The sequence below is a fragment of the Hyla sarda genome, chromosome 2 (assembly GCF_029499605.1).
Source record: "Hyla sarda isolate aHylSar1 chromosome 2, aHylSar1.hap1, whole genome shotgun sequence".
NCBI classification, from domain to species: domain Eukaryota; kingdom Metazoa; phylum Chordata; class Amphibia; order Anura; family Hylidae; genus Hyla; species Hyla sarda.
This window is the reverse complement of record NC_079190.1, coordinates 178,797,735-178,823,658: the sequence shown is the minus strand read 5'-3', so window position 1 is coordinate 178,823,658 and position 25,924 is coordinate 178,797,735. Positions and strand designations below refer to the sequence as shown.

Genomic DNA, 25,924 nt, shown 5'->3' with positions numbered 1-25,924 from the left:
TTTTATTTACCTTTGTCATCCGATATATATTTGCTGTAAACCTTAAATCATAACAAATACATTTTTCTAAGAATCACCAATAGAGGAATATGTCAAGGTGTTGCTTTTATAGAAAAAAACTTCCCAGTTTTCATGGCACAAATCACTGAAGTTTCGGTAGAAAGCAACTTGTTCAATAATCTTGATACGTTTTTTGCAATAAAAATATTATTTGTCATCACAATGTGTTTTGAAGCTAAGCTTTGCCACTTCCTCAGATGAAATATGGTGTTCTTATTTTTCAATATTAGAGACACATTTGAATGTAGAAAAGATTGGGCCAAAATCGAGTCACATCAAACGGGCCAGGACACCACAAGTCCAACTTAATGCAAAAAATCCCATAATACATAAATAGATATGTCCTATGTTTACTTATGTTAAGGAATGGCTTCTGGTTAGGCCTTGAATGTGAGTGACTGCCGCTGTCCATATTAGTATATGCTGAGTGTCGACACCAGGAATGAACCTCCTTCTCAGCAGAACCTCCTTCTCAGCAGAGGTTTTTCTCACACTGGCTAGGGAGTTCTACCAAGCAGTTCTGTTTATTATATGGAAATACATTGTTTTTTAGAGTTATCAAAAAGGGGAGGTTAGTTATCACTTTAAAATCATCTTGTTATATTGTGATCTGTTCATATAAGGCAACAGCATCTTATTAATCATATATCATGTGCATTCTTTCCTAATATTTTCCTGGCATTGATATTAATTTCTTCTTTTTCTTCAACTTCTTCTTGTGTCAGCCACTGTTCACACTGCAGGCACCGTCTTCAGTTACTTGCATAAGCTGGTCATTTTCCTCTGTTTCTCCTTGCTTCTAGATATAGTTCCAAAAGCAGGCTCCATCTTAGTTACTAGCATAAGCTGATATATTAGATAAGGGTAATAATGTTTTTCTGCAGCAGTAGCAATAACATATAGGTATCAATATATTGATCAACAATCAGACTCATCATAGTCAATATATATACACATTAATTTGGACAGAGGACAGAGAATCCAGTACCAATCCCCAGAGGTAGTATCATGACATTATTATACACGGTTATGAATTGTTATGTCTTTAACACAGCACTAGAAGGTGAGCTGTCTATGTTTTTAGAAAAGTGCAAGGTGTTACCTATAGCCTTGTGCTTACACTGTAACACTAGGGGACTTTAGGTACCCCAGAGGAACTGATTAAAAGGGATCACCCTTCAACTATACAAAACATATGCATTCCCACTTTAATTTTCATTGTGTTTTTTGTTATTTTACACACAGGACATATCATCAATAAGATCTAATAGGTTATTTGTAAATTGACAATTGGCAAGGGATTGTGAACTCTAAATAGGGTTGTCTACAGATGGGCCTTTGAGTCAACTATTGTGTTATGTCAGAGCTTGGGAGTTGCAAGGGATTGTCAACACTAAATGGATTTGTTTACAGCTAAACCTCAGTCCAGTTGTCAAATATTTACATAGAAACATAGAGTTTGTAAGCATATAACAATGATTCGGCTTATCTATTGAACAATATTTTGAACAATATCTTATATAAAGAATAACCTTATGCCAAGCCAATGCATGCTTGACCACCTTTACTGTATTGGCAGCTACCACTTCTGCAGGAAGACTATTCCATGTATCCACTTTTCTCTCAGTAATACTCCCTGACATTACTACATAAACCATTGTCCCTCTAATTTAAAACTATGTCCTCTTTTGGTCGTATTTCTTCTTTTAACCCCTTAAGGACTCAGGATTTTTCAGTTTTTGCACTTTCATTTTTTCCTCCTTACCTTTTAAAAATCATAACCCTTTCAATTTTCCACCTAAAAATCCATATTATGGCTTATTTTTTGCATCCCCAATTCTACTTTGCAGTGACATTAGTAATTTTACCCAAAAATGCACGGCGAAACAAAAAAAAAAAATCTTTGTGCGACAAAATCGAAGAAAAAATGCCATTTTGTAACTTTTGGGGGATTCCGTTTCTACGCAGTGCATATTTTGGTAAAAATTACACCTTATCATTATTCTGTAGGTCCATACGGTTAAAATGATACCCTACTTATATATGTTTGATTTTGTTGCACTTCTGGAAAAAATCATAACTACATGCAGGAAAATTTCTACGTTTAAAAATGTCATCTTCTGACCCCTATAACTTTTTTATTTTTCCACATACAGGGTGGTATGAGGACTAATTTTGTGCGCCGTGAACTGAAGTTTTTATCGGTATGATTTTTGTTTTGATCGGACTTTTTGATCACTTTTTATTCATTTTTGAATGGTATAAAAAGTGACCAAAAATGGAATTTTTTTGCGCGTATGCCATTGACCGTACGGTTTAATTAATGATATATTTTTATATTTCGGACATTTACTCACACGGCGATACCACATATGTTTATTTTATTTTTTTTTACACTGTTTTATTTTTTTTATGGTAAAAGGGGGGTGATTTCAACTTTTATTAGGGAAGGGGTTAAATGACCTTTATTAACACTTTATTTTTTTTATTTTTTTGCAGTGTTATAGGTCCCATAGGGACCTATAACACTGCACACACTGATCTTCTACACAGATCACAGGCGTATATTAACACGCCTGTGATCAGTGTTATCGGCGCTTGACTGCTCCGGCCTGGATCTCAGGCACGGACCAGTCATTTGCCGATCGGACACCGAGGAGGCAGGTAAGGGCCCTCCCGGTGTCCGGTCAGCTGTTATGGACGCCACGATTTCACTGCGGCGGTCCTGAACATCCCGACTGAGCAGCCGGGTCACTTTCACTTTCGCTTTAGAAGCGGCGGTCAGCTTTGACCGCCGCTTCTAAATGGTTAATACCGGCGATGTGTGGTATTAGCCGCGGGTCCCGGCCATTGATGAGCGCCGGGACCGAAGCGATATGATGCGGGATCGCGGCGCGATCCCTCTTCATATCGCGGGAGCCGGCGCAGGACGTAAATATACGTCCTGCGTCGTTAAGGGGTTAAACATACTACCTTAGGACAGGAGGAACTTCACTGTCTTCCTCCACTTCCACTTGGATCACTGCACAAAAATTAAGCCCTTATACAGCCCTGTACATGGAAATGAAAAAGTCAAAAGGGTCAGAAAAGGACACTTTTTTTAAGCAAATAAAGTTAGACTTTTTTGAAGTGGTACGTTAATAGAAAAAATAAATATATAAAAAATGGGTATCATTTTAACTTCCAGAAAAAAGATAGCATGTAATTTTTACCATAAAGTGTACTTCATTAAAACAAAACCCTAAAAATTTAGCAAAAGTGCAGTTTTCTTTTCCCTCACAAATAATATTTTTTTTGTTTTGTCGGACATTTTGTGGTAAAATAAAAGGTGTCATTACAAAGTACAATTGATCGTGAGAAAAAGAAGCCTCATATGGGTCTGTAGGTGGAAAAATTAATTATGGTAACTTAAAATAACTTGAAATAAAGTTATGCCTCTTAAAAAGCGAGGAGGTTAAAAAACTAATATGGAAAAATATAAATGGGCTGTGTCCGTAAGGTGTTAAAGTGTACCTTTTATTTAAGGTAATTTTTCAGGAGAAGCTGCTGTGTATGCACATGAGGAGTAACACTTTTATATTTTATATGGGATTTGTCACCAAATTTTGGCACTGAAGGCTCTATATCTAATTTACAGTTGTTTCTGAGCTAGTAGATTGAGCATAACATCTATAATGTCTTCCATATACTATATACAGAAGAGGAGATCCTACACTTCTGTGGCTCATAAGTTTCAAAAGAATAGAAGACATAATAGAGCATAACTGAGTGCTGCTTTTTATGAGTGAATAAAAGTTCATTACAATTGTATTATTGATTTATACAAAGTTTGTTAAAAGTAGAGAAAAAATTCGATTTGGACGATTCGCCAAATTTTCCGAAAAATTTGGTTCGATCCAAATTTATTTGTGGCGAATCACTATTAAAAACGGCTATTTCCGGGCTACAGAAAGCCTCAATAGGGCCTTGATGTAACATGCATAGGGAGTGTGTCGGGTTAGTGAAATAATACTGTTATTCAGTATGACATGCAGATTACAGGCATTGCTATTAGAATCACTGTCGCAGAGCGTCTAGATGTGTCAGCAGGGTTAGGAGACCATATGGCATCACAATTTAAGAGATTAAAGAGAGGTGTGCAGGTATTGCTGGTCCTTATAGGTTTAACAGGAAAAAAATGTACACAGCCTGAGTTTACGTATAGGTTACACCTATGTGAGGACATTACACCCTAGTATGGTTAAACCTCAATTAGGCATTAAAAGCATGTGACTAGGTCTTTTAGTGCTCACACTAACTAGCCCCTATTAGCTTTAGAGTAGTACAACCCAGTACAGCAGTATAGACCATAGTACACCCCAGTACAGCAACAGAAAACAAAGTGTACTCTCTCTCTCTCTCTCTCTCTCTCTCTCTCTCTCTCTCTCTCTCTCTCTCTCTCTCTCGTACAATAACAAAAAAAGCTAATGTTTTTGATTTTTTTCAATACCTAACAGAAGATTTGCTTCTTCAAAAGAAATTGATTTACATTGATGTGTACAAATGACTGTGATAAAGGTTCTTGAAGATTCTTTATCTGAAAATGGGTATATTAGAGACCTATAGACTACATTGTAGCTCAACAATAGTTAACAATCACTTTGTAAATATGTGAAAATGGAACATGGATTATTACCACTCTCCAGGAACAAAATGATGGATTAAGTGGCATGAGTGTCTGGTTGTTTGAGGTAGTGAAATTGAATTATGTTCCTAGACTGGAGTAAAAGATGAATGGGATATAGAAAAATACTGAAATTGAGTACCAATTGCTACGTTGATATAGAAATGCTCAGTATGGTTGATATTCCCCTTCACTCATATGGCAATTAAAATCTAAATAGTATAAGTTAATAAGTTACCAAGAAGTTAGAGGCAAATTAAATAAAGTATGACTTAAAGTTAAAGGGGTACTCCAGTAAAAAAAACAATTTTTTTTAAATCAACTGGTTCCAGAACATTACACAGATTTGTAAATTACTTCTATTTAAAAATCTTAACCCTTCCATGACTCAGCTGCTGTATGATCCTCATGAAGTTCTTTTGTTTTTAATTTTTTTCTATCTGTTTGACACCTCTGTCTGTCTCCAACTGTCAAGAGCAGGAACAAATCCCCATAGAAAACCTATCCTGCTCTTGACAGTTCCTGAGACAGACAGAGGTGTCAGCAGAGAGTACTGTGGTCAGACAGAAAATAAATATAAAAAGAAGAGAACTTCCTCTGGATCATACAGTAGCTGAGTACTGGAAGGGTTACAATTTTTAAATAGAAGTAATTTACAAATCTAGACACAAAAAGCAAAATGGGTGCAGCTCACAACCAAAGTATCCGAGGTTAAATGCGGCCAATAGATCGATCCCCACCGATCCAAATTTACAATAATAAATATTCAAAAAATTGACCACACCTCAAGGGTACCGCCCTAGTGGGCACACAATGAAAAAGAGATTGAGAGCAGTTTGTTTGAACAAAATGTAAGTAAATTTATTAAAATACAATAAAAAAATAAAAAACACAAATATAAAATATATATTAGAGCAATACTGGTTGTAATTAATCTGCCATAGGGCCCTAATGGCAATATATTTAAAATGTATAAGGCACTGCCAAATTTGTGAATAAATGCCGATAATCCGGAAAGCAACTGTTACTCCAGCAATCACTTGTAAATGGAATAATAGTCTCTGTACTTTTTAACTTAGACTGTCCAGAGTCTCTATAAAGATGTAAGTTGGTTCTCACCGTGTCTCAATCCTTTGGTCCCGTACTGCGACGGGCCGATGGTATCGGGTCCTGCGGTTATTGCAGAGTTGCCAATCAGAGCTTCATATGCTGGTTCTCACGAGCCTGTTAGTTGCGTAGCTCTGGCATGAGACTCCTCTGAGCGGGGTCTGTGCTGTTGATGTGCCCGTGTCAGCATGACAGGACCCTCGCTTGGATCTTTGCAGACAGGATACTCGTGGAGGTGAGTGAGGCTGTTGGTTTAGGAGACCAGGTGCAGTAATTGGCCTCCTTCTTTTCTTTGGTGACGGCTTCTTAATAAACGGCAGTGCATTCCTGTATTGCTCTATTCAGAATGAATTTAGAGCCTAGACGCATTTCAGGGTGCTGAAAATGTCCCCTTCCTCAGTAGGCAACTTGCCATATATTGCCATTAGGGCCCTATGGCAGATTAATTACAACTCAATACCAGTATTGCTCTAATATATGTTTTATATTTGTGTTTTTTTTATTGTATTTTAATAAATTTACTTACATTTTGTTCAAACAAACTGTTCTCAATCTCTTTTTCATTGTGTGCCCACAAGGGCGGTACCCTTGAGGTGTGGTCAATTTTTTGAATAATTTACAAATCTGTTTAACTTTCTTGCACCAGTTAATTAAAAAAAAAAATTGTTTTTCACCAGAGTACCCCGTTAATCTTTTAGCTGCATTCGCTCCTAAGAGCTGCAGATACCATTGGATTGTTATTTCTCAGCCAAGTGTCAAGGGGCAGAGCCAAGCTGCTCAAGTGCCACAGTCTGGCACACCTCCTCACTTGCCCTCAGCTTCCATCTCCTCTTTGATTTTAAGCTGAGCCCTGTAGATTAGTAGATTAGTGTTGGTAAATAAGGATGAGTGAGGAAGTGTTCCAGTCTGTGACGCTTAAAGGGGTTGTGCGCTGCCCTGCAGTTCGGAGCTCCGCTCACAGCGTCCAGAAGTTCATTACTCCGAACCCTGTGTGCGGGCTTCCGTGTTTGCACACTGTCACGCCCCCTTCCCATAGAATTTGGTAGAGGGGGCGGGCGTGATGTCACGAGGGTCCGGGCGAGACGTCACGAAGGGGCCGGGCGTGATGTCACGCCTGGAAGCTGCGAACACGGAAGCCCGCACACAGCATTCGGAGTAATGATCTTCCGGACGCTGTGAGTGGAGCTCCGAACTGCAGGGCAGTGCACAACCCCTTTAAAGGGGTACTCCGGTGAAAAACTTTTTTTTTTTTTTAATCAACTGGTGCCAGAAAGTTAAACAGATTTATAAATTATTTCTATTAAAAAATCTTAATCCTTCCTGTACTTATTAGCTGCTGAATACTATAGTGGAAATTATTTTCCGTTTGAAACACAGAGCTGTCTGCTGATATCATGAGCACAGTGCTCTCTGCTGACATCTCTGTCCATTTTAGGAACTGTCCAGAGTAAAAGGAAATCCCCATAGCAAACATATGCTGTTCTGGACAGTTCCTAAAATGGACAGAGATGTCAGCAGAGAGCACTGTGCTCATGATGTAAGCAGACAGCTCTGTGTTTCAAAAAGAAAATAATTTCCGCTTTAGTATTCAGCAGCTAATAAGTACAGGAAGGATTAAGATGTTTTAATAGAAGTAATTTACAAATCTGTTTAACTTTCTGGCACCAGTTGATTTAAAAAAAAAGTTTTTCACCGGAGTACCCCTTTAAGCAGCTCAGCCCCGTCCCAGAGAAATAAAAAGATGAAGTTTGGTAACCACCATCTTCCCCAGGAAAGTGTCTGCAGTTCTAAGCAGCAAATAAAGTTTACAGATTCCCTTGATGAATCAGAGTACACAGGATTTGTTTGTAGTTTGTTAGCAGAGACGCACATAATATTGCATAGAAACTGCAGGCAAAAACAGTTTCATATTTTTAATGAAGATGATGTATAAAGTTGGTGCATTTCTTATTTAAAGGAATGTGTCATCAGAAAATGACCTATTGTTCTAATCAAGTTTTACATGTAAAACACATATTTTTGAAATAAGCACTGTCAGTATCAAAAATACTAAATAATATTTTTATATGTTGTACATCTTGGCAAAATGTTAACCTTTCTAAGGCCCCTTTCACACTGCCATTGTGGCCAGTTGGAAAATACCCGTTGGGCTCTTGGTCAGGCGCAGTTGTTTTTTAACGAGAGTAGCAAGAGAAAAAGCATGTATTTTCTTCCCATACTATTCTCCCGTTTCCCTGACGTGTTTTGCACTGCTGGGTCACAACAGTGAATAAAGAAACACAGCACTGCACAGCAGACTCAAGGAGGAAGAGAATACATGGTGAGTAAGGATAGCCTCAGTGCTCAGTGACAAGCCTCTTCACAGTCACATAAAAAAAAGACATTTAAGCATCTGCATGACTTAGTGAGTAACATGACAGGTACACTTTAAGAATTTTTAGGTGATGCTTTTTGGTAGCTGACTAAATACTTTTTTGCCCCTACTCTGTCTCTAAATGCTGTTAAAAGCAGTTCAGGCAAGATGACATCCCCATAGCAGTGTACAAAACAATTTTTCACAAATTTTTCACTTAAAAAAAGTACATGCTTTAGTATCTGGCTTTAATGAGTTAAAAGAAATCTAGGTGTGGCTCACCTACTAGCTTTATAGGTACATACTGTACATTTACTGACTTCTGTTTTTTACAGGGCTAGTGTACACCAGTTCACTCAGGCTTCAACAGACATTCAGGCTTCTTAAGGTGCCTAAAACTTCACAAGGGCCCTTCCCTCATCACACAGTGATAGCATAATATGTCTGTTTGGTTCCTTTAAAAATACAGTGGGGCAAAAATATATTTAGTCAGCCACCAATTTATGCAAGTTGTCCCACTTAAAAAGATGAAGCACCTGTAATTTTCATCATAGGTATACCTCAACTATGAGAGACATAATGAGAAAAAAAAAACATAAAATCCCATTGTGTCATTTTTAAAGAATTTATGTGCAAATTATGGTGGAAAATAAGTATTTGGTCATCTACAAACAAGCAAGATTACTGGTTCTCACAGACCTGTAACTTTTTCTTTAAGAGTCTCCTCTGTCCTCCACTCGTTACCAGTATTAATGGCATCTTTTTGAACTTGTTATCAGTATAAAAGAGACCTGTCCACAACCTCAAACAGTCACACTCCACTATGGCCAAGACCAAAGAGCTGTCGAAGGACACCAGAAACAAAATTCTAGACCTGCACCAGGCTGGGAAGACTGAATCTGCAATAGACAAGCAGCTTGATGTGAAGAAATCAACTGTGGGAGCAGTTATTTGAAAATGGAAGACATACAAGACTACTGATAATCTCCCTTCATCTGGGGCTCCACTCCACGCAAGATCTCACCCCGTGGTGTCAAAATGATCAAAAGAACGGTGAGCAAAAATCCAAGAACCAGACGGGAGGACCTAGTGATTGACCTGCAGAGAGCTGGGACCAAAGTAACAAAGGCTACCATCAGTAACACACTACGCCGCCAGGGATTCAAATCATGTAGCACCAGGCGTGTCCCCCTACTTAAGCCAGTACATGTCCGGGCCCATCTTAAGTTTGCTAGAGAGCATTTGGATGATCCAGAAGAGGATTGGAAGAATGTCATATGGTCAGTAAACCAAAGTAAAACTTTTTGGTGAAAACTCAACTTGTCGTGTATTAAAGGAGAAGGAATGCTGAGTTGCATCCAAAGAACACCATACCTACTGTGAGGCGTGGGGGTGGAAACATCATGCTTTGGGGCTGTTTCCTGCAAAGGGACAAAGACGACTGTCCATGTAAAGAAAACAATGAATGGGGCCATGTATCCTGAGATTTTGAGAGAAAACCTCCTTCCATCAGCAAGGGTATTGAAGATGAAACATGGCTGGGTCTTTCAGCATGACAATGATCCCAAACACACTGCCTGGGCAACATAGGAGTGGTTTTGTAAGAAGCATTTCAAGGTCCTGGAGTAACCTAGCCAGTCTCTAAATCTCAACACCATAGAAAACATTTGGAGGGAGTTGAAAGTCTGTGTTGCCCAGCGACAGCCCCAAAACATCACTGCTCTAGTGGAGATCTGCATGGAGGAATGGGCCAAAATACCAGCAACAGTGTGTGAAAACCTTGTGATGACTTACAGAAAATGTTGACGTCTGTCACTGCCAACGAAGGGTATATAACAAAGTATTCAGATGAACTTTTGTTATTGACGAAATACTTATTTTCCACCATAATTTGCAGATAAAATCTTTGAAAATCAGACAATGTGATTTTATGGATTTTTTTCTCATTATGTCTCTCATAGTTGAGGTATACCTATGATTAAAATTACAGGCCTCTCTCCAGTGGGAGAACTTGCACAATTGGTGGCTGACTTAATACTTTTTTGACCCATTGTATCTACTCCTGTCCTGTTTGGAATTGACCTAGCTTAAATGTGTCTACCTCCTAACTGCCTGCCCCTGCCTCAGCTTATCTACTGATTATGTCCAATCTCAGCCTGTCTTAACCAATACACTGTCTATAAATCTTGCCTACAGCCTAAGTGCAGTGACTTTGTATGCTACAACCTGCCAAAGCACCATTGGTGATTACACCAGGATAGTAATGGAGATATTTCCTGTACAGAAAATTCCCTTACACATAATTCCTTGGTTTATCCTTAAAGCGGCACTGTCTTTATGAAAAATGTTTAATATTTTCTACTACTGATAAGATGACTTTTTTAAATATACATTTATTTTTTTAAATGTCAATTTTACTACAAAATCCAAAAATGAATATAGCCGCCACTAGAGGTCATTTGTCTTTATGCCAACAGACTACTCTGTATTTTGCAGCATACTGGATACTGGCCATAAAGTGTGTTGGTATCCAGTATAGGAGATCACCATTGCACCACCACAGCCTTCAGTGGTTCCTGTTTTGCAACAGCTGTCGATACAATATTTGTGATGGTGCATTCACATGCTCTTTGTTTTTGCGGGTTTTCCGCTGCAGCTTCTCAGCTGTCCATAGCAGATTTTCCACGGCGGAATTTACGCTGCGGAAAATCCGCCACAGTTCCTACTGACTTCAATGAGGCTTGCGGCGGATTCCTCCTTGGAAAATCTGCTGCGGATAGCCGAGAAGAGCCCGCACCCTTTCAAATACGCAGCGGAAAACCCGCAAAAACAAAAAGCGTGTGAATGCACCCTGAAACTCTGTTTTAGAGCTGTGTATTATCCAGCTGTGTTCCTCCAGCTCTTGCAAAACTACAAAGGATGTGTGGGCATGCTGGGAGTTGTAGTTTTGCAAGAGCTAAAGGCAACACTGCTCTAACACAATGCTTTATAAACACTGCAGTTCCAGCTGTTGCAATGCAAAACTACAACTCTCAGCATTCTTGAACAGCCAAAGCTTTCTGACTCCTGAATGACAAAGAAGCTGATCAGACATTCAGGAGTCTGTGAAAGCTGAATGACACACATAGGGACAGCTATGTTGATTAGCATCCAGCTTTACTGGGAACAGATAGAAAATATATGCATAAAAACTACTGTGAATTGGTTTGCAGACTGCCAGGCTGCTCCCAGACTCAGAGCAGATAAGTCATCCACAGTGAGGGAGAGAGACGGCCTGCCCCCTCCTGAAAGCAATGACACAAAGCAAGTGAGCAACTTATAAATGCTATTTGTTAGGGATTTTATCAGATTTATCCCTCACAAAAAAATTTTTACACATGCACAATAGCCTCGGAATACTCTGGAAGTGGCTAGAAACCTCAAGATTCTTCCTCCCAGAAGATGCTGCCCTATATAAAATGTATTACAACAGCCTTGTCTCCACACACAGAACCAGTTTGTGGAGCCTGTTTGCCATTTAGGTACAACTGCTACATACAAGTGTAAAAATCGAATGAAAAAGCTTTACATTTTCTACCATACGATTTTTGGATATGATTTTAAATTGGATGCCAAACAATTATTTAGAATATGATTGTATACGATTTCAGGGAATCAGTTTTTGTCCGATTTGTGATGTCAGTTTTTGTAAAATTGTGATGTGAACCAAGAAAATAAAGCATGATGTCTTATTATTATGTTTTCCTCAAAAGCATTGCTACTAGGACATTATATGGTCCCTTATGGAGGCACCATAAAATATGGTTGCACATAGAGTACCTATGTGTCTGTTATATGGAGGCATTTGCCGCCAGCCTGGGTCTATGCACTAGAAACAAGACAAACACTTCCAAACCCCTGATAGCACCATTTAATTAACACAGAGATGTATATTGCCATTTTTTATCTAGGTTTAATAAAATGTAATAAAAATAAAAAACCAACAGAAACAGCTGACCGGAACTACCTATTATGCTGTGTACGTGAACTCCCTGGTGACTGCTAATGCGGGAGAAAGGACAAGTCTTGCTGTTAGTGCTCTCTTCAAGAAAAGTAGATTCAGCAGCAATCCAATACAATGGTAGAAAGAAGAATGAATGGCACTCACCATATGCTTCTTAAGACATTATTGTGTTCAATTAAAAAAAAATAGCCGATAAAGGGGGGGAACGCGGTGGTTCTACCAAGGAATTCTATATCAACTAAATGAGCCTAATACTTATGTTAAACTTGAAAAAAATGCTATGAAAGGTCTGTGGTCTAGACTTCAGACCTTCCTAAGAAAACAAGTTGAAATAGTTGAAAACTAGCAGAGAGGCTGTTACCCCTTACACTTAGTGATGTCAACTGGTATTTCTTACCCAAAATTCATAAGACTCTGGAGTCCGCACTCGGGAGACCCATTGTCTTTGGGGTGGGGTCATTTACAGAGTCTTTGTCTAAGTACATTGATTGGCTCCAAAGACCACTATTGAATGATGTAATTGATAAAAGATGCCAATGCTTTTCTCGTTGTGCTCAGTGGCATTTGTTAGCAGGAAGATTTTCTTTTGACGTCCATAGACGTCAAGAGTTTATACACCAGGATCCCGCAGGGAGGGACTGCCACCGAGTGCATTGAGAAAGTATTGGAAAAATCTGGTAAAAGCAGAGTTTATATTAATTTTGCAAGTGAAGCCTTTACTTTCATTTTAAAAAACAATGTGTTTAAATTTGGTGACAAATGGTTTAGTCAAGTCGGAGGGACCACGATGGGGACACCAGTGGCATGTACCCTAGCTAATCTCTACCTTGCCTGCTTTGAAGAAAAATATGTTTTTTCATCCTGGAATCCCTTTTTAAAACATGTCTGCTGCTTTTTATAGATTTGTGGATGATGTTTTTATGTTATGGGGCAGATCCAGAGAAGAGTTTGAAAATGTTGTTTCCTATCTAAATGTAAATGATATAAACATGCGTTTAACATCAAAATGTAGTAAAACGGAATTGGAATTCCTGGATGTGCAGATGGTGATAGAGAATGGTGAATTAGTTACAAAAGGTTTTAGGAAAACAACTGCTTCCAACTCTTATCTACATTTTGAGAGCTATCACCCCCTTCGCACCCAGAATGCAATACCATACGATCAATATTTGTGGCTCAAAAGGATTAACAGTACAGACCTTGTGTTCGAATAGCAAGCCACTGCCCTCTCCCATCGTCTATCAGCAAGAGGTTATCCCTGAGAAGTCCTTTCTAAAGTCCTTTCAAAAAGTAGACAGGAAACAACTCTTGCTTAAAAATGAAAATGAGAAAATAGTAGTGTAAATAGTACCCAAGAATGATTTTCCTTCTCTTTTAAATACAGCCCCGTAGCAGACCTGTTAAGAAATAATTTTCAGTCCAATTGGAGCCTGATTGCTTGAATGTAAGGTTACAAAAAGAGAAGAGAACTAAAAACTTAAGGCATGAGCTGACATGCAGTGAATTTAAAGAATGAAAAAAAGCAAAGATAATTGGTTAGAAAAGAGAACCATGAAGCGAAATTTGAAATGCGGGAGATGTAAACGGTGTCCTCAGTTTGTGCAAAACAAGACCGTCAATATAGGGGGCTGTAATAAAAAAGTATCCAAATTTATTTGCTGTAGGACCCCATTTGAAATGTATACACTTACCTGCAGTTGCAGGAGATTCTACATCGGTAGTACTGCCCGGGCCCTGAACAACAGATTTCGTGAGCATGTTTGGTCTTTGAGGTCCGGGAAAGGTTCCCCACATCTAATTGAGCACATGAAAGCAGCACACAATGGAGACGCCAGTGCGCTGAAGTTTATGGGGTTAAAAAGAATAATCTTCCAGGAAGGGAGAGATAATGTGAAAATCCTCCCTGAAACTGAAGCCCGCTGGATTTTAAGAATAAATGCACAAGAGGCAGCAGGTCTTAATGACAGGATTAATATGGGTATACTTCTCTAAGTATTTTTAATTGTTTTTAAACTTTGTTTGTCATTGAAGTTTTACCTCTCTGCTTGTAATCCCCGCCCCGTGACATACGTCATCTATGAAGGTTGCATTTAAGTGTCATACCTGAATGGGAAGGGGAGGGTCGGTTGAAGTGCGAGCATGCGTGAAACAATTGTTACCTGAGCCGAGCACACTGGCGTCTGAGCCCCAAGCGGCATGATGCTATTTTTGTACCGGCACCCATGAACACAATAAAGTCTTAAGAAACAAATGGTGAGTGCCATTCATTCTTCATTCTATCATTGTAGTAAAAATAAAAATAAACAATAATTTAGTAGCATCTTCTTTCTACCAGTTTTTTTATTTTTTCAATATATTTGACCTGGATATCTGGCAGCAAAAGGGTTAAGCTTCGTCCACAGTAGTTCATGAAAATACCTTGAATAAAAGTATATGTGTTAATTGCAATTAATATTGTAACATTTTCATGAAGGATTGGACCCAGTTGTTAAATATGTATGACTGTAAGTTGTGGGAATTTGTAGACAGGGAAACAACGCTAAACAACATGTGGCATAAACATTTATTATTCTATTTGTGCATTTCAGATTCTGCAGGAGATTCCCATCATACAATTCTGATCTCTGTTTTTTCTTAGATCCAATGTGTATTTATTTTTTCCTCATCTTAATCTGTAGGAAGATGTATTGAACTAATGCATGCATATCATAACAATATTTATAAGGGGAAAGAATACATGCTGGACTAGATCTAGGAGCACTAGGAAAGTCCCAATTGGGCTGTACAACAGCATCTAAGAAAAAAAAAATCACATTACAAAATTGTAAAAATTACAAATGTTTCTACAGTCACAGCTGGCGAGCTGCTACAGTGTTGCTTACAACTTAGTACAAAAGATTTTAGCTTTTAACAAAAGTAAGAGTTATCATTCTTAACATATATAAAGTGGGTGGATGAGATTAAGAAAACATCTGTTTTTCCTAGGAACAGTGCCAAACTTGCCTATGCGTTATCTGTTTCTGGTTTGAAAAAATCATCTTAATTAGCTAAAGTTATTTGTTGTCATTTGTTGCCCACCCTCTTTTCAAATAGCTATTTTTCTGTATAAAAATATATATATCCTTATTTTCAATTTTCCATATCTCTACGAAAAATTTATTGTTTTAGCCTTTATAGCAGACCTGTCAGCAGGAGACAGTGGTGTAAATGAGCACAGGGCTGGTCATTAGGATTCCAGGTATAACTTTTGTAGCTCTTTGGTCCTTTCCAGTGCTGAGATATAATCCTGTAATTATGCAAATGATGCTCAAAAGCCCAGGGGGCGTTCCACACCACAGCAAGTGCCCAGGTAAGTCCAGCCCCTGCCCTCTTTATCTAGTGGAAGATGAGGTAGGCGGATGCAATCAGACCAGTGAAGGTAATAAAAGGACATAAGCTGGACTTACTGCACTCTTACCATGTTGGAAAACGCCCCCTGGGCTATTAAAGGGGTTCTCCACCATAAGGTGATTTTAGAACATACCTGGCAGGCAGTAATGGACATGCTTAGGAAGGATCTGGGCTTGTCTTGGGTCTGAGTGGCTATTTCATGAGATTACCATAACACTGTGGATAGCTTTTTGTGAACTTGTATTTCCTGTTTGAGTTTTCTTCTTTGCCTACAAATCCCATAATTCCATTTTCCTCCCTCCCACACATCAACCATCCCACCCATTGAAACATAAAGGAGGTGCATCCATTCAAAAGACCTGTGGTTTTCAATCAGGGTGCCTACAGCTGTTGCATTAGTTGCAGATTGATCTCTCTCCCACCAAGCGATCCCTCAACCCATTGAAGTAGACAGGCTCCCTGTCATCAGCTGACTAGTGAGTCAGGTCTCGGCCGCATTGCATTCTGGGAAAAATCTGAGACAACAGTCATTTTGTATGCTGTTAAAAATAAATATTGGGTTGAAAATCACAGAAGAATTGTGAGAAAACCGTCACACACAGGTACAGACACTATATTATGAACTACACCAACTAAACAGCCCCTGTAGCACAGTCAAATAAAAAAAAATCCTGGAATACCCCTTTAAGCCTCACTTTAATTGTAAAAAAAACACTTTTATATTTCTGTACTGGAAAGAACTATAGAGATTAAAATAATAATAAAAAAAAGTATGCCTAGAATCCTGATGACTTGCCCTGTATAGCCATGTGCTAATGTACACCCCTGTTTTCCTGCTTACAGGTTCACTATAAAGGGGTACTTCACTGTAAACATCTTATCCCCTATCTTATCCCCCGCGATCTTGGCTGCGACACCCCTGTCATTCGGTCGGTGCATGTAGCAGAATCCGCTCCGTGGCCAATGATTAGCGTTGCCAGCCGCCATGCCCCCTCAATTCACGTCTATGGGAGGAGGCGTGACTGCTATGTACTTGCCATCACGCCCCCTTTCATAGATATGAATGGTGTGACATCACAAACGCGGAGCTGCAAGCTTCCGTGTTCCCGCTGCCGGCCAGGAGATCGGGAAGGTCTTTTGATAGGGGATAAGATGTTTACAGCAGAGTACCCCTTTAAGTGATTTTTGTTATAGGAACTTCAACTGTTGCTAAATGTGTTGAAATTGATGATTGTCAATTATGATTGTTTAATATAATCATCTATAAGATTCTGCCCACAACACCACATTGGCTGTATTATTGAGGCAATTCTAAATATGTCTATAGTCAGGCATAAATACTAAGTAAGTATATTCTTTTATATTTTAGAAAAATATATATTTACACACATTTATGTTTGGTAAAATGCTCCCATAAATCAAAATATAAAAATAATATATACCTAATATTTACCCACACATCTCAACAACTGCAAAACCTCTTTCTGAGGAGTAAGGGGGTGATTTTTTTTTACCAACGTTGATTGACATGAACTGTATTATATACACTGCATACACTGAAGACAGACCTCTTTTTTTAAATGGAAAAGAAGAAATCAGGAGCACTCACTATTTGTCATATAAGCAGCTATCTCCATAAGGCAATCTGCAACAGACACCTTTTTTGGTAAGAGATAAGTAGTACACATGTAGCACCAAAAAATTACTTATTCTTATTTTTATGTATAAATATTAATTTGTATATGATAAATAGACATTTACAAAAGTTCAAGACCCAGTTTTTTCAAAAGGGCCCACATATTACCATGTGAAATGTAAAAAAGAGCTTCCTGATGTCATTCCCTTCAATAAATTAGAATATAAGTGTTTACATACATATGGCTTTGCTAGAGACATTTTATGTTACTACTTACTTATGTACTTCTGGCAATAAAAAGTCTCACATTAGTGTTGCTCCTTAGGCAAGGCATACTCGCCATTGTTTTGCTGCCCTTTTTCTTCCTTATTGTGTAATATTGCATGGTTGGAAATGTGAAATTAAACATCCTATTGTAGAGGAAAGTTGTCCAGTTATATTCGATCACTTGCCATAGTAAAAAAAGGAACAATCCATTTTCCCTTATAGAAGGGAACAGTCGGTAAGAGGTTTGAAATGAGTGTGAGGATACAATTTGCCTTAAGAGTGCCTGAGGATCAAGACAACCTGACTTTCCACGGAATGAGTCTGTCAGCTGGCATCTTGCAGTAATTGCTTCCCATGGCAGGACCTTACCAGCCAAGAGGGGACTGCTCTCGTCAACCCAAGAATCAATTTCAACAGCAGCTGAATGATAATTGTTTTCTAAAGCTTAGGGAACTTGTTGCCAAGTCTAAACGGGGACCAAATGGCTATTGCCTGATTGGCACTGATTATTCAAGGATTTGGGCATGGAAAAGGGAACAGGATGAAGAGTTCCTTATTAAAGAAACTCATATTTTTCATTCTGATAACATTTCCCTTTATAAGACAAAATGTAAGGATAGTTTCTTGTCATTGCAGCTTAGTAGTTACATGACATCTTTTTGTGGTAAAATGACCACAGGAAAGGCATCTTTACTGCTTTTGCATGTACATAGCTATATACTTCATGTTTATGTAGCTCTGGAAAATTGTTGGGAAAGTGATAGATTTTATTTTCATGTTTACATACAATGTAGAGATTTTCTTTGTTTCCTAAATAAGTGCCCAATAATATATTATTGTGCATCTAAAATACTCAGAACACTCTAAGAACCATTTCCCATTCATTTGACACAATGAACAAGTTGTGAGTAGCACTGGCATAAACCACCTGGCAAAAATATAGGAAATACCACAACAGCCAGATTAAGACACTATCACACATTTTTGCACTAGTTTTTTTCTGTGTGGCATTCCAAGTGTCTTTTGCACAGTTTTCTTTCAGTTGTCCTCTTGTTATAGCTAGTACAGGATTTAGATGTGTCCTAGTAAAGAACATTAGGTAATCTGTAAAATTACAGCATCCAGGTAAGGCTAAGTTCACACTGCCATTGTGCTCTGTCCCATTCTGGGTCCGTATGGCTCTTTTTTTCCACTGACCCCATCTGTCAAGTCAATCCCCAAACACTGTGTGGGTTCAAGTTAGCTTATAACATATAAACATCTTCCATAGACTGCACTATAAATTACAAAGCTTAGTGTCATCTTCAAAAATAAAAACTGTTAAAGGGGTACTTCGGTGGAAAACCTTTTTTTTTTTTATGAACTGGTGGCAGAAAGTTAAACAGATTTGTAAATTACTTCTATTAAAAAATCTTAATCCTTTTAGTACTTTTTAGCAGCTGTATGCTACAGAGGAAATTCTTTACTTTTTGAATTTCTTTTTTGCGTTGTCCACAGTGCTCTCTGCTGACACCTTTGTCTGTGTCAGGAACTGTCCAGAGCAGCATAGGTTTGATATGGGGATTTTCTCCTGCTCTGGACAGTTCCTGATATGGGCATCAGGTGTCAGCAGAGAGCACTGTGGACAACACAAAAAATAAATAAAGATATTACTCTGTAGCAAACAGCTGTAGCAAATCAGTGTGCCTTTAAGTGCACATATCTAATATAATCAGCATTTTCCTTTGCTATTAATGATCTACTTACTGTATTACCTTTATTAATTCCATTACCTACGAAAGTCCAGTAGTGCACTTATTACAGTATTTGTACCCTCTGGACTCGCCCGCCACTAAACCAGTCTTTCTCTGTACTTTTAAATCCCATGCCCAGCAATCCCAGTCACTACTCAGGCAATTCTGGAGTCCTTTGGCTCCGACAGTGAGCCACACCCCTCGTTAGCATCACATGGGGCACGCTTACGTGACGGATATTGGCACATGTAGCATGTGTCCCCAGCACAGGACGGTTCTCCTGCCACTGCAGGATTTAGCCTCTTTTTGACACAACGAACAAGTAAGTTATCATTCAGGGACCTGTGGTTTGTGGGTATACTTCTTAGCTATCAGGCTTCTTGTATAATATGTATCATGGTTCTTTTATTTAGGCAGCATATGACAGGCCATTATCTCCCTACTGTGAGTACCTATGTCTTCATACTGCGCCTGGAGGGGGGGGGGGGGGGAGTTAGCACTTTTGTCATTAATTGAGTGCTGTATTTTGGTTTTAATTATATCTGACCTCCTATCCCGTCCTCCTATCCCGTCCTCCTATCCCGTCCTCCTATCCCGTCCTCCTATCCCGTCCTCCTATCCTGACCTACTATCCCGTCTTCCTATCCCATCCTCCTATCCCGACCTCCTATCCCGTCCTCCTATCCCGTCCTCCTATCCCGTCCTCCTATTCCGTCCTCCTATCCCATCCTCCTATCCCGTCTTCCTATCCGCTCCTCCTATCTCGATCTCCTATCTCGACCTCTCATCTCGACCTCCTATCCCGACCTCCTATCCCATCCTCCTATCCTGTCCTCCTATCCCGACCTCCTATCCCGACCTCCTATCCTGTCCTCCTATCCTGACCTCCCATCCTGTCCTCATATCTCGACCTCCTATCCCGACCTCCTTTCCTGACCTCGCATCCTGTCCTCCTATCTTGACCTCCTATCCCAACCTCCTATCCTGTCCTCCTATCCATCCCCTCCTATCCTGTGCTCCTATCTCGACCTCCTATCCCGTCTTCCTATCTTGACCTCCTATCCCGACCTCCTATCCCTTCCTCCTATTTCGGCCTCCTATCTGGACCGCCTATCTGGACCTCCTATCCCGACCTCCTATCCCATCCTCATATCTCAACCTCCTATCTCGACCTTCTATCCCGACCTCCTATCCTGACCTCCTATCCCGACCTCCTATCCCGACCTCCTATCCCGACCTCCTATTCCGACCTTCTATCCCGTCCTCATATCCCGTCCTCATATCCCGACCTCCTATCCCGACCTCCTATCCCATCCTCATATCTCGACCTGCTATCCCGACCTCCTATCTTGACCTCCTATTGCGACCTCCTATCTCGACCTCCTATCTCAACCTCCTATCTTGACCTCCTATCTCGACCTCCTATCCAGACCTGTAATATGTGTACCAGGTATGGAAATATCCCCAGCCGTACTGAAGTTATGTGGGAACATATGTTTCCCATTGATTTGCATTTGACTTTAAACAAAAACCCTGACCATCTCAAAAAGGAGTAGCTAAGGGTTAAATTAACTATCCTATATTTTAAGTGGACATATAAGTAACATGTGACCAAGTATTATCGAAATATCTCCAGCCGTTTGGAAGTTATGCAGTAACATATATTTCCCATAGACTTGTATGGGACTTTAAACATAAACCCCGCCCCTGGCAAATGGGGGTGAGTAAGGGTTAAATTACCTTTCCTATGTTTGTTGTTGACATATAAGTAACATGTGTGCCAAGTTGCATGTTAATATCTTTAGCCGTTTGGACGTTTTTGTGGAACATACATACATACATTCATACATACATACACACACACGTTGAGTTTTATATATAAAGATTCCAGTGGGGAACCATGTATAGGATTCAAGAGGAGAAGGTCCCCTATAAGTGTGGCATTGATCCATTACAGGTTACTATACCTGTTGGGGAGTATCTAAAATTTATATACTCCCCTCTTGATCCGGCTGTGAGCTGCTTTATGTTGTCTATTGATTAAAATATATTGCTTTATTTTGATTTAACCTTTACGCTTCTTTAACCCCTGAAGATGTTCAGCCTGTTCAGCTACTTCAGGCCGTAATAGAAACGTGTTGGGTGATTTTGTAAGGGATTATTTTCTCAATATTATTGCTAATTGAGACTAATTGCTTATAGGTGCTAGAATTTATCGTGTGATATGTGTAATTTTTCGGGCTGCATTCAAGTTTTACCATTACAACTTTTGGTTTGGTGATTGTATCATTTTTTTGCTACACTTTCCTTTTTTGAATTGGGTGAATTTTTACCAGACTTTGTAATTAAAGGTTACGTTTTACGGCACCTTTTTTCTTTTTTGTAATACTGTTTATATCCGTAAGGTGAGCTAAATTGGTCTACATGAAACCATATCTTTTGACGTATTGGTTTATTTACACTGTGCTAGCAGTGTCTGCCTGATGTATACGTAGGGGGACGTCCCCAGTGTATATATCCAATGTACAGCATGTTGGATGACAGATGTCTTTTTTACAGATAACAAGCTGAAATTAGGAGGAATCCCTTTAAGAGAGTTCTCCTAATCTCAGCCTGTTACCTGAATAAAAGAAAGAAATTTTGATGATTGATAGGGGATCAAATACTGGAACTATGGAGCTATGCTGCTGACTTAGCTACACTATGCTTGGCATGCTATGGCATCTATACATAGATCATGACGTGCTGTGTGTAAGTTTTCATATATATGCAGTAGGGGTATGTTATCTTTGTTTTTCTAGACATGTAGGGTGCTTTTTCTCTGGTATGGTTTGCTACAATAAACTCTCTTTGTGTTGCTCCTTTATGGCTGACATCAGAAGTCTGAGTCCCTGTGACATGTGTACAGTATGTACTCTACTGGTTATAGTTCCATCATACTGAACACATTATTATTCTATTACCTCTCTTTACTTATTTTCATCTTCTATACAGAGTCCCTGTATTTTGCTGGTATATTTTGCCAAAAGGTGTCTGGGATGCAAGATTATTATATTTGAAATAAATAATTCAGGTAGTATAGGGGTTTACTAGGTACTACTTATAGCACAGCTGGGATTCTTAAGTCCTGTTTTTGTATACTTATCATTATCATTCTATGTTTCCTCTACGAGGAGGATCGTTTATGCCTACCATTTATCAGCACTAGCAAGTACTCTGAGTGTGAATATGAACTTATATACATAGAGTTATGTAGCTATATAATGCAACCCAATGTACTTTAACTTTTTTTAGAATTCCCCTGGGTGATTTGAACATGGCAGGCCTGAGGACCTCTTTTAAGCCCCTGGTTTCCATGTCAACTGCATGGCACCCTGTGATCCCCTGAGCCTGCCCCATACTTCATGCCTGGCATTTTGACATAGTGTACACACGGATCGAACTCTAGGAAGGAGTTAGTCAGGATATCCACTCAAACATGTGATATCCATGCCAAATCCACGCCAACTATTTTTCCTTTACATGCCAAGATATTAGCATTTGTTTGCTTTTTGTGTAGACATGTTTTGCCAAAGTGCCATTTTTTATTTTGCATTACAAGACATTTGTATAAGAATTACATATAAAATATATTTCTATTTACTTTAGCTTAGAGGATAGAGAGCAGAGAGCCCAACCACCAATGCCTTAAATCTCTCCATCTAAATTATTCAAATACACTACAAGACATCTCGTACTGGTTTCCCGAGGATCTGATATTATCAGTAAGACATGGACGATCAGGAACAGACCCCTGACAATAGAGGTCATGGGCTTTTACTGTCCATGACATTCCAATCATGACTTAATAAAATACATTAGAAGTTATTCTTTTCACTTTTTGTAGCCCCTGCATTTAAACTATGATGCCACATGTGGCACAATATGATGCAGATTCACCATAGAAAAATTCTGCAGTATGCTAATATTTCTGTGCTGTTTTACAGCTACATGTTATCTTTATTCTGCCAATATGATTAAAACAATACCTATGTTTACATACTGTAACTGGGTTCCCCCTAATGCAAGACAATTCTAGACCTCATGTGACTGGAGTGTGTCAGCAGTTCCTGCAAGAGGAAGGCATTGATGCTATGGACTGGCCCGCCCATTCCCCAGAGCTGAATCCGATTGAGCACATCTGGGACATCATGTCTCACTCCATTCACCAACGCCACATTGCACCACAGACTTCCAGGAGTTAGTGGATTTTTTAGTCCAGGTCTGGGAGGACATCCCTCAGGAGACCATCCGCCACCTCATCAGGAGCATGCCCAGGCATTGTAGGGAGGTCATATGGGCACGTGGAGGCCACACACACAAGTGAGCCTCATTTTGACTTGTTTTAAGGACATTACATCAAAGTTGGATCAGCCTGTAGTGTGGTTTTCCATTTTGATTTTGAGTGTCACTCCATATCCAGACATCCATGGGTTGATAAATTTGATTTCCATTGATAATTTTTATGTGATTTTGTTGTCAGCACATTCAACTATGTAAAGACAAAAGTATTTCATACGATTAGTTCATTCATTCAGATTTAGGATGTGTTATCTTAGTGTCCCCTTTATTTTTAACAGGTCAAGTAAGCATTCCTTCTGTATTAGAAGAGAAAAATAATATGACACTTTGGGCCACATCTATGAAAAATTGTATAAAATGAACCAATCGTGTTTGACTGAAAGAAAGTACAGATCTCACAGTAGAGGTAAACTTCATTAAAGGTCATTGGTTTCTATTAGGGTTAGCCTGAGTTTTTTTTTTTTTTTTTTAAACATGGGCAGATTTCAGGGCTCACTCTGCTTGGAGGGACCCAACAAAACTTTCCTAAACATACGTTATGCTTGTCAAGCCCAGACGGAGGTTAACCAAGCCAGTCCTTGCTGATATGTACAATAAGCAAATATATTGCTTCCTTCCATTATTCATTCCAATATAGTTTCTAAATTTCTATTTAAAATATAATGAACAATATTTTGCTACATACATAAAAGGACACTCCTACATATGAACTGCTTTGACACAGAAATGGAAAAGACAGCATCGAGTTGAAGCCTCTGTGTAGGTGATCAACCAGGCAGCCTACCCAGGTGTGGATACAAAGTCCAAAAAATCACTGCACCAAACAGGCCCAGGATCTTGTGCAAAAAGGTGGAGTCCTTTATTACCCCATACAAAATTGCAACGTTTCGGCAGCAATAGCCTTTATCAAGCATGATATAAACTGCTTTGGTAATATTTTCATCCCTGCTATAATGCTTTCAAACTTTGTTAATAATTAATAATTTTTATTGATCTCTTGAACCATTGCTCGTGCTGCACGAGTTCTCTAAAATGCGATCCCTCGATCCCTCAGACTCAACCACAACATCCACAGTTTTAAACGTGACCTTAAGACGCATCTCTTCAAGTAGACCTATAACCAGGGTTCGAGTCCTGCAGGAACGCACAGGAACTGAGACAGGCTCTACTAGCAGATCACCAATAACACTGAATAATGTTATGCAACAGCGAAGCATTACTCAGTGTATGCAATCTGAAGATTACATGTAAAAGTTCCCTATGGGGAACCTAAAAAAGTGAAAGTAAACTAATAAAAAATGTTATCTTTTGGAAAACACACATAACGTATATACTCGAGTATAAGCCAACCCGAATATAAGCCGAGGCCCCTAATTTCACCCCAGAAACCCAGGAAAAGTTATTGACTCGAGCATAAGCCTAGGGTGGGAAATACATCATCCCCCCTGTCATCATCCAGACCCCGTCATTAACACCCTCATCATCATCACCTGTCATCATCCCCCCCGTCATCATTACCCTGTCATCATCCCCCCTTCATCATTACCCTGTCATCATCCCCCCTTCATCATTACCCTGTCATCATCCTCCCCTTCATCATTATCCTGTCATCATCCTCCCCTTCATCATTACCCCTTCATCATCCCCCCTTCATCATTACCCTGTCATCATCCCCCCTTCCTCATCCCCCCCTTCATCATTACCCTGTCATCATCCCCCCATCATCATTACCCTGTCATCATCCCCCCTTCATCATCCCCCCTTCATCAATACCCTGTCATCCTCCCACACCGCCCCTTCATCATCACCGCTTGTCAATGTCTGATTTAACAGTGATCTTCAACCTGCGGACCTCCATATGTTCCAAAACTACAACTCCCAGCATGCCCGGACAGCCGATGGCTGTCCGAGCATGCTGGGAGTTGTAGTTTTGAAACATCTGGAGGTCCGCAGGTTGAAGACCACTGCCCGGGCCTTCGTCATCATCCAGCCCCCCCTCCCCCCTTTAGTTTTGTACTCACCTCCGCTCGGCGGGATGTTCGGGTGAGCTGGTCCAGGCCATCTGTGCTGCAGGACCGTCCGGTGAGGAGGGATATTCGTTTCGGGCTGTCCATCTTCACCGGGTGGGCCTCTTCTCCGCGCTTCGCGCCCGGCCCCGGCATAATGACGTTGCCTTGACAACGACGCACAGGGACGTTAATGAGCTGAAAAACTCGGCTTATACTCGAGTATATATGGTAAGCGCGTCCCCTAATAAAGATTTGAATCATTCCCTTTTTCTATTTTTTTTTTAGATAAAAGGAAATAAAAACCCTGCATATTTGGTATTACTGCATGGGAAAATATCCAAACTATTAAAATATAATGTTCG

At 39.6% G+C, this 25,924-nt stretch overlaps 1 protein-coding gene across 2 annotated transcripts in view; it reads left to right on the top strand.

Moving 5' to 3' along the window:
- The window catches only part of ATP4B (ATPase H+/K+ transporting subunit beta), a 351,538-nt gene that overhangs the window by 69,394 nt on the left and 256,220 nt on the right, over window positions 1-25,924 (top strand). For both annotated transcript variants that reach the window (XM_056555834.1, XM_056555833.1), the window contains exon 3: window positions 23,832-23,959. In XM_056555834.1, the coding sequence (XP_056411809.1) occupies window positions 23,911-23,959 (49 nt within the window). In that variant the 5' untranslated portion in view covers window positions 23,832-23,910. The remainder of the gene's footprint in view (window positions 1-23,831; window positions 23,960-25,924) is intronic.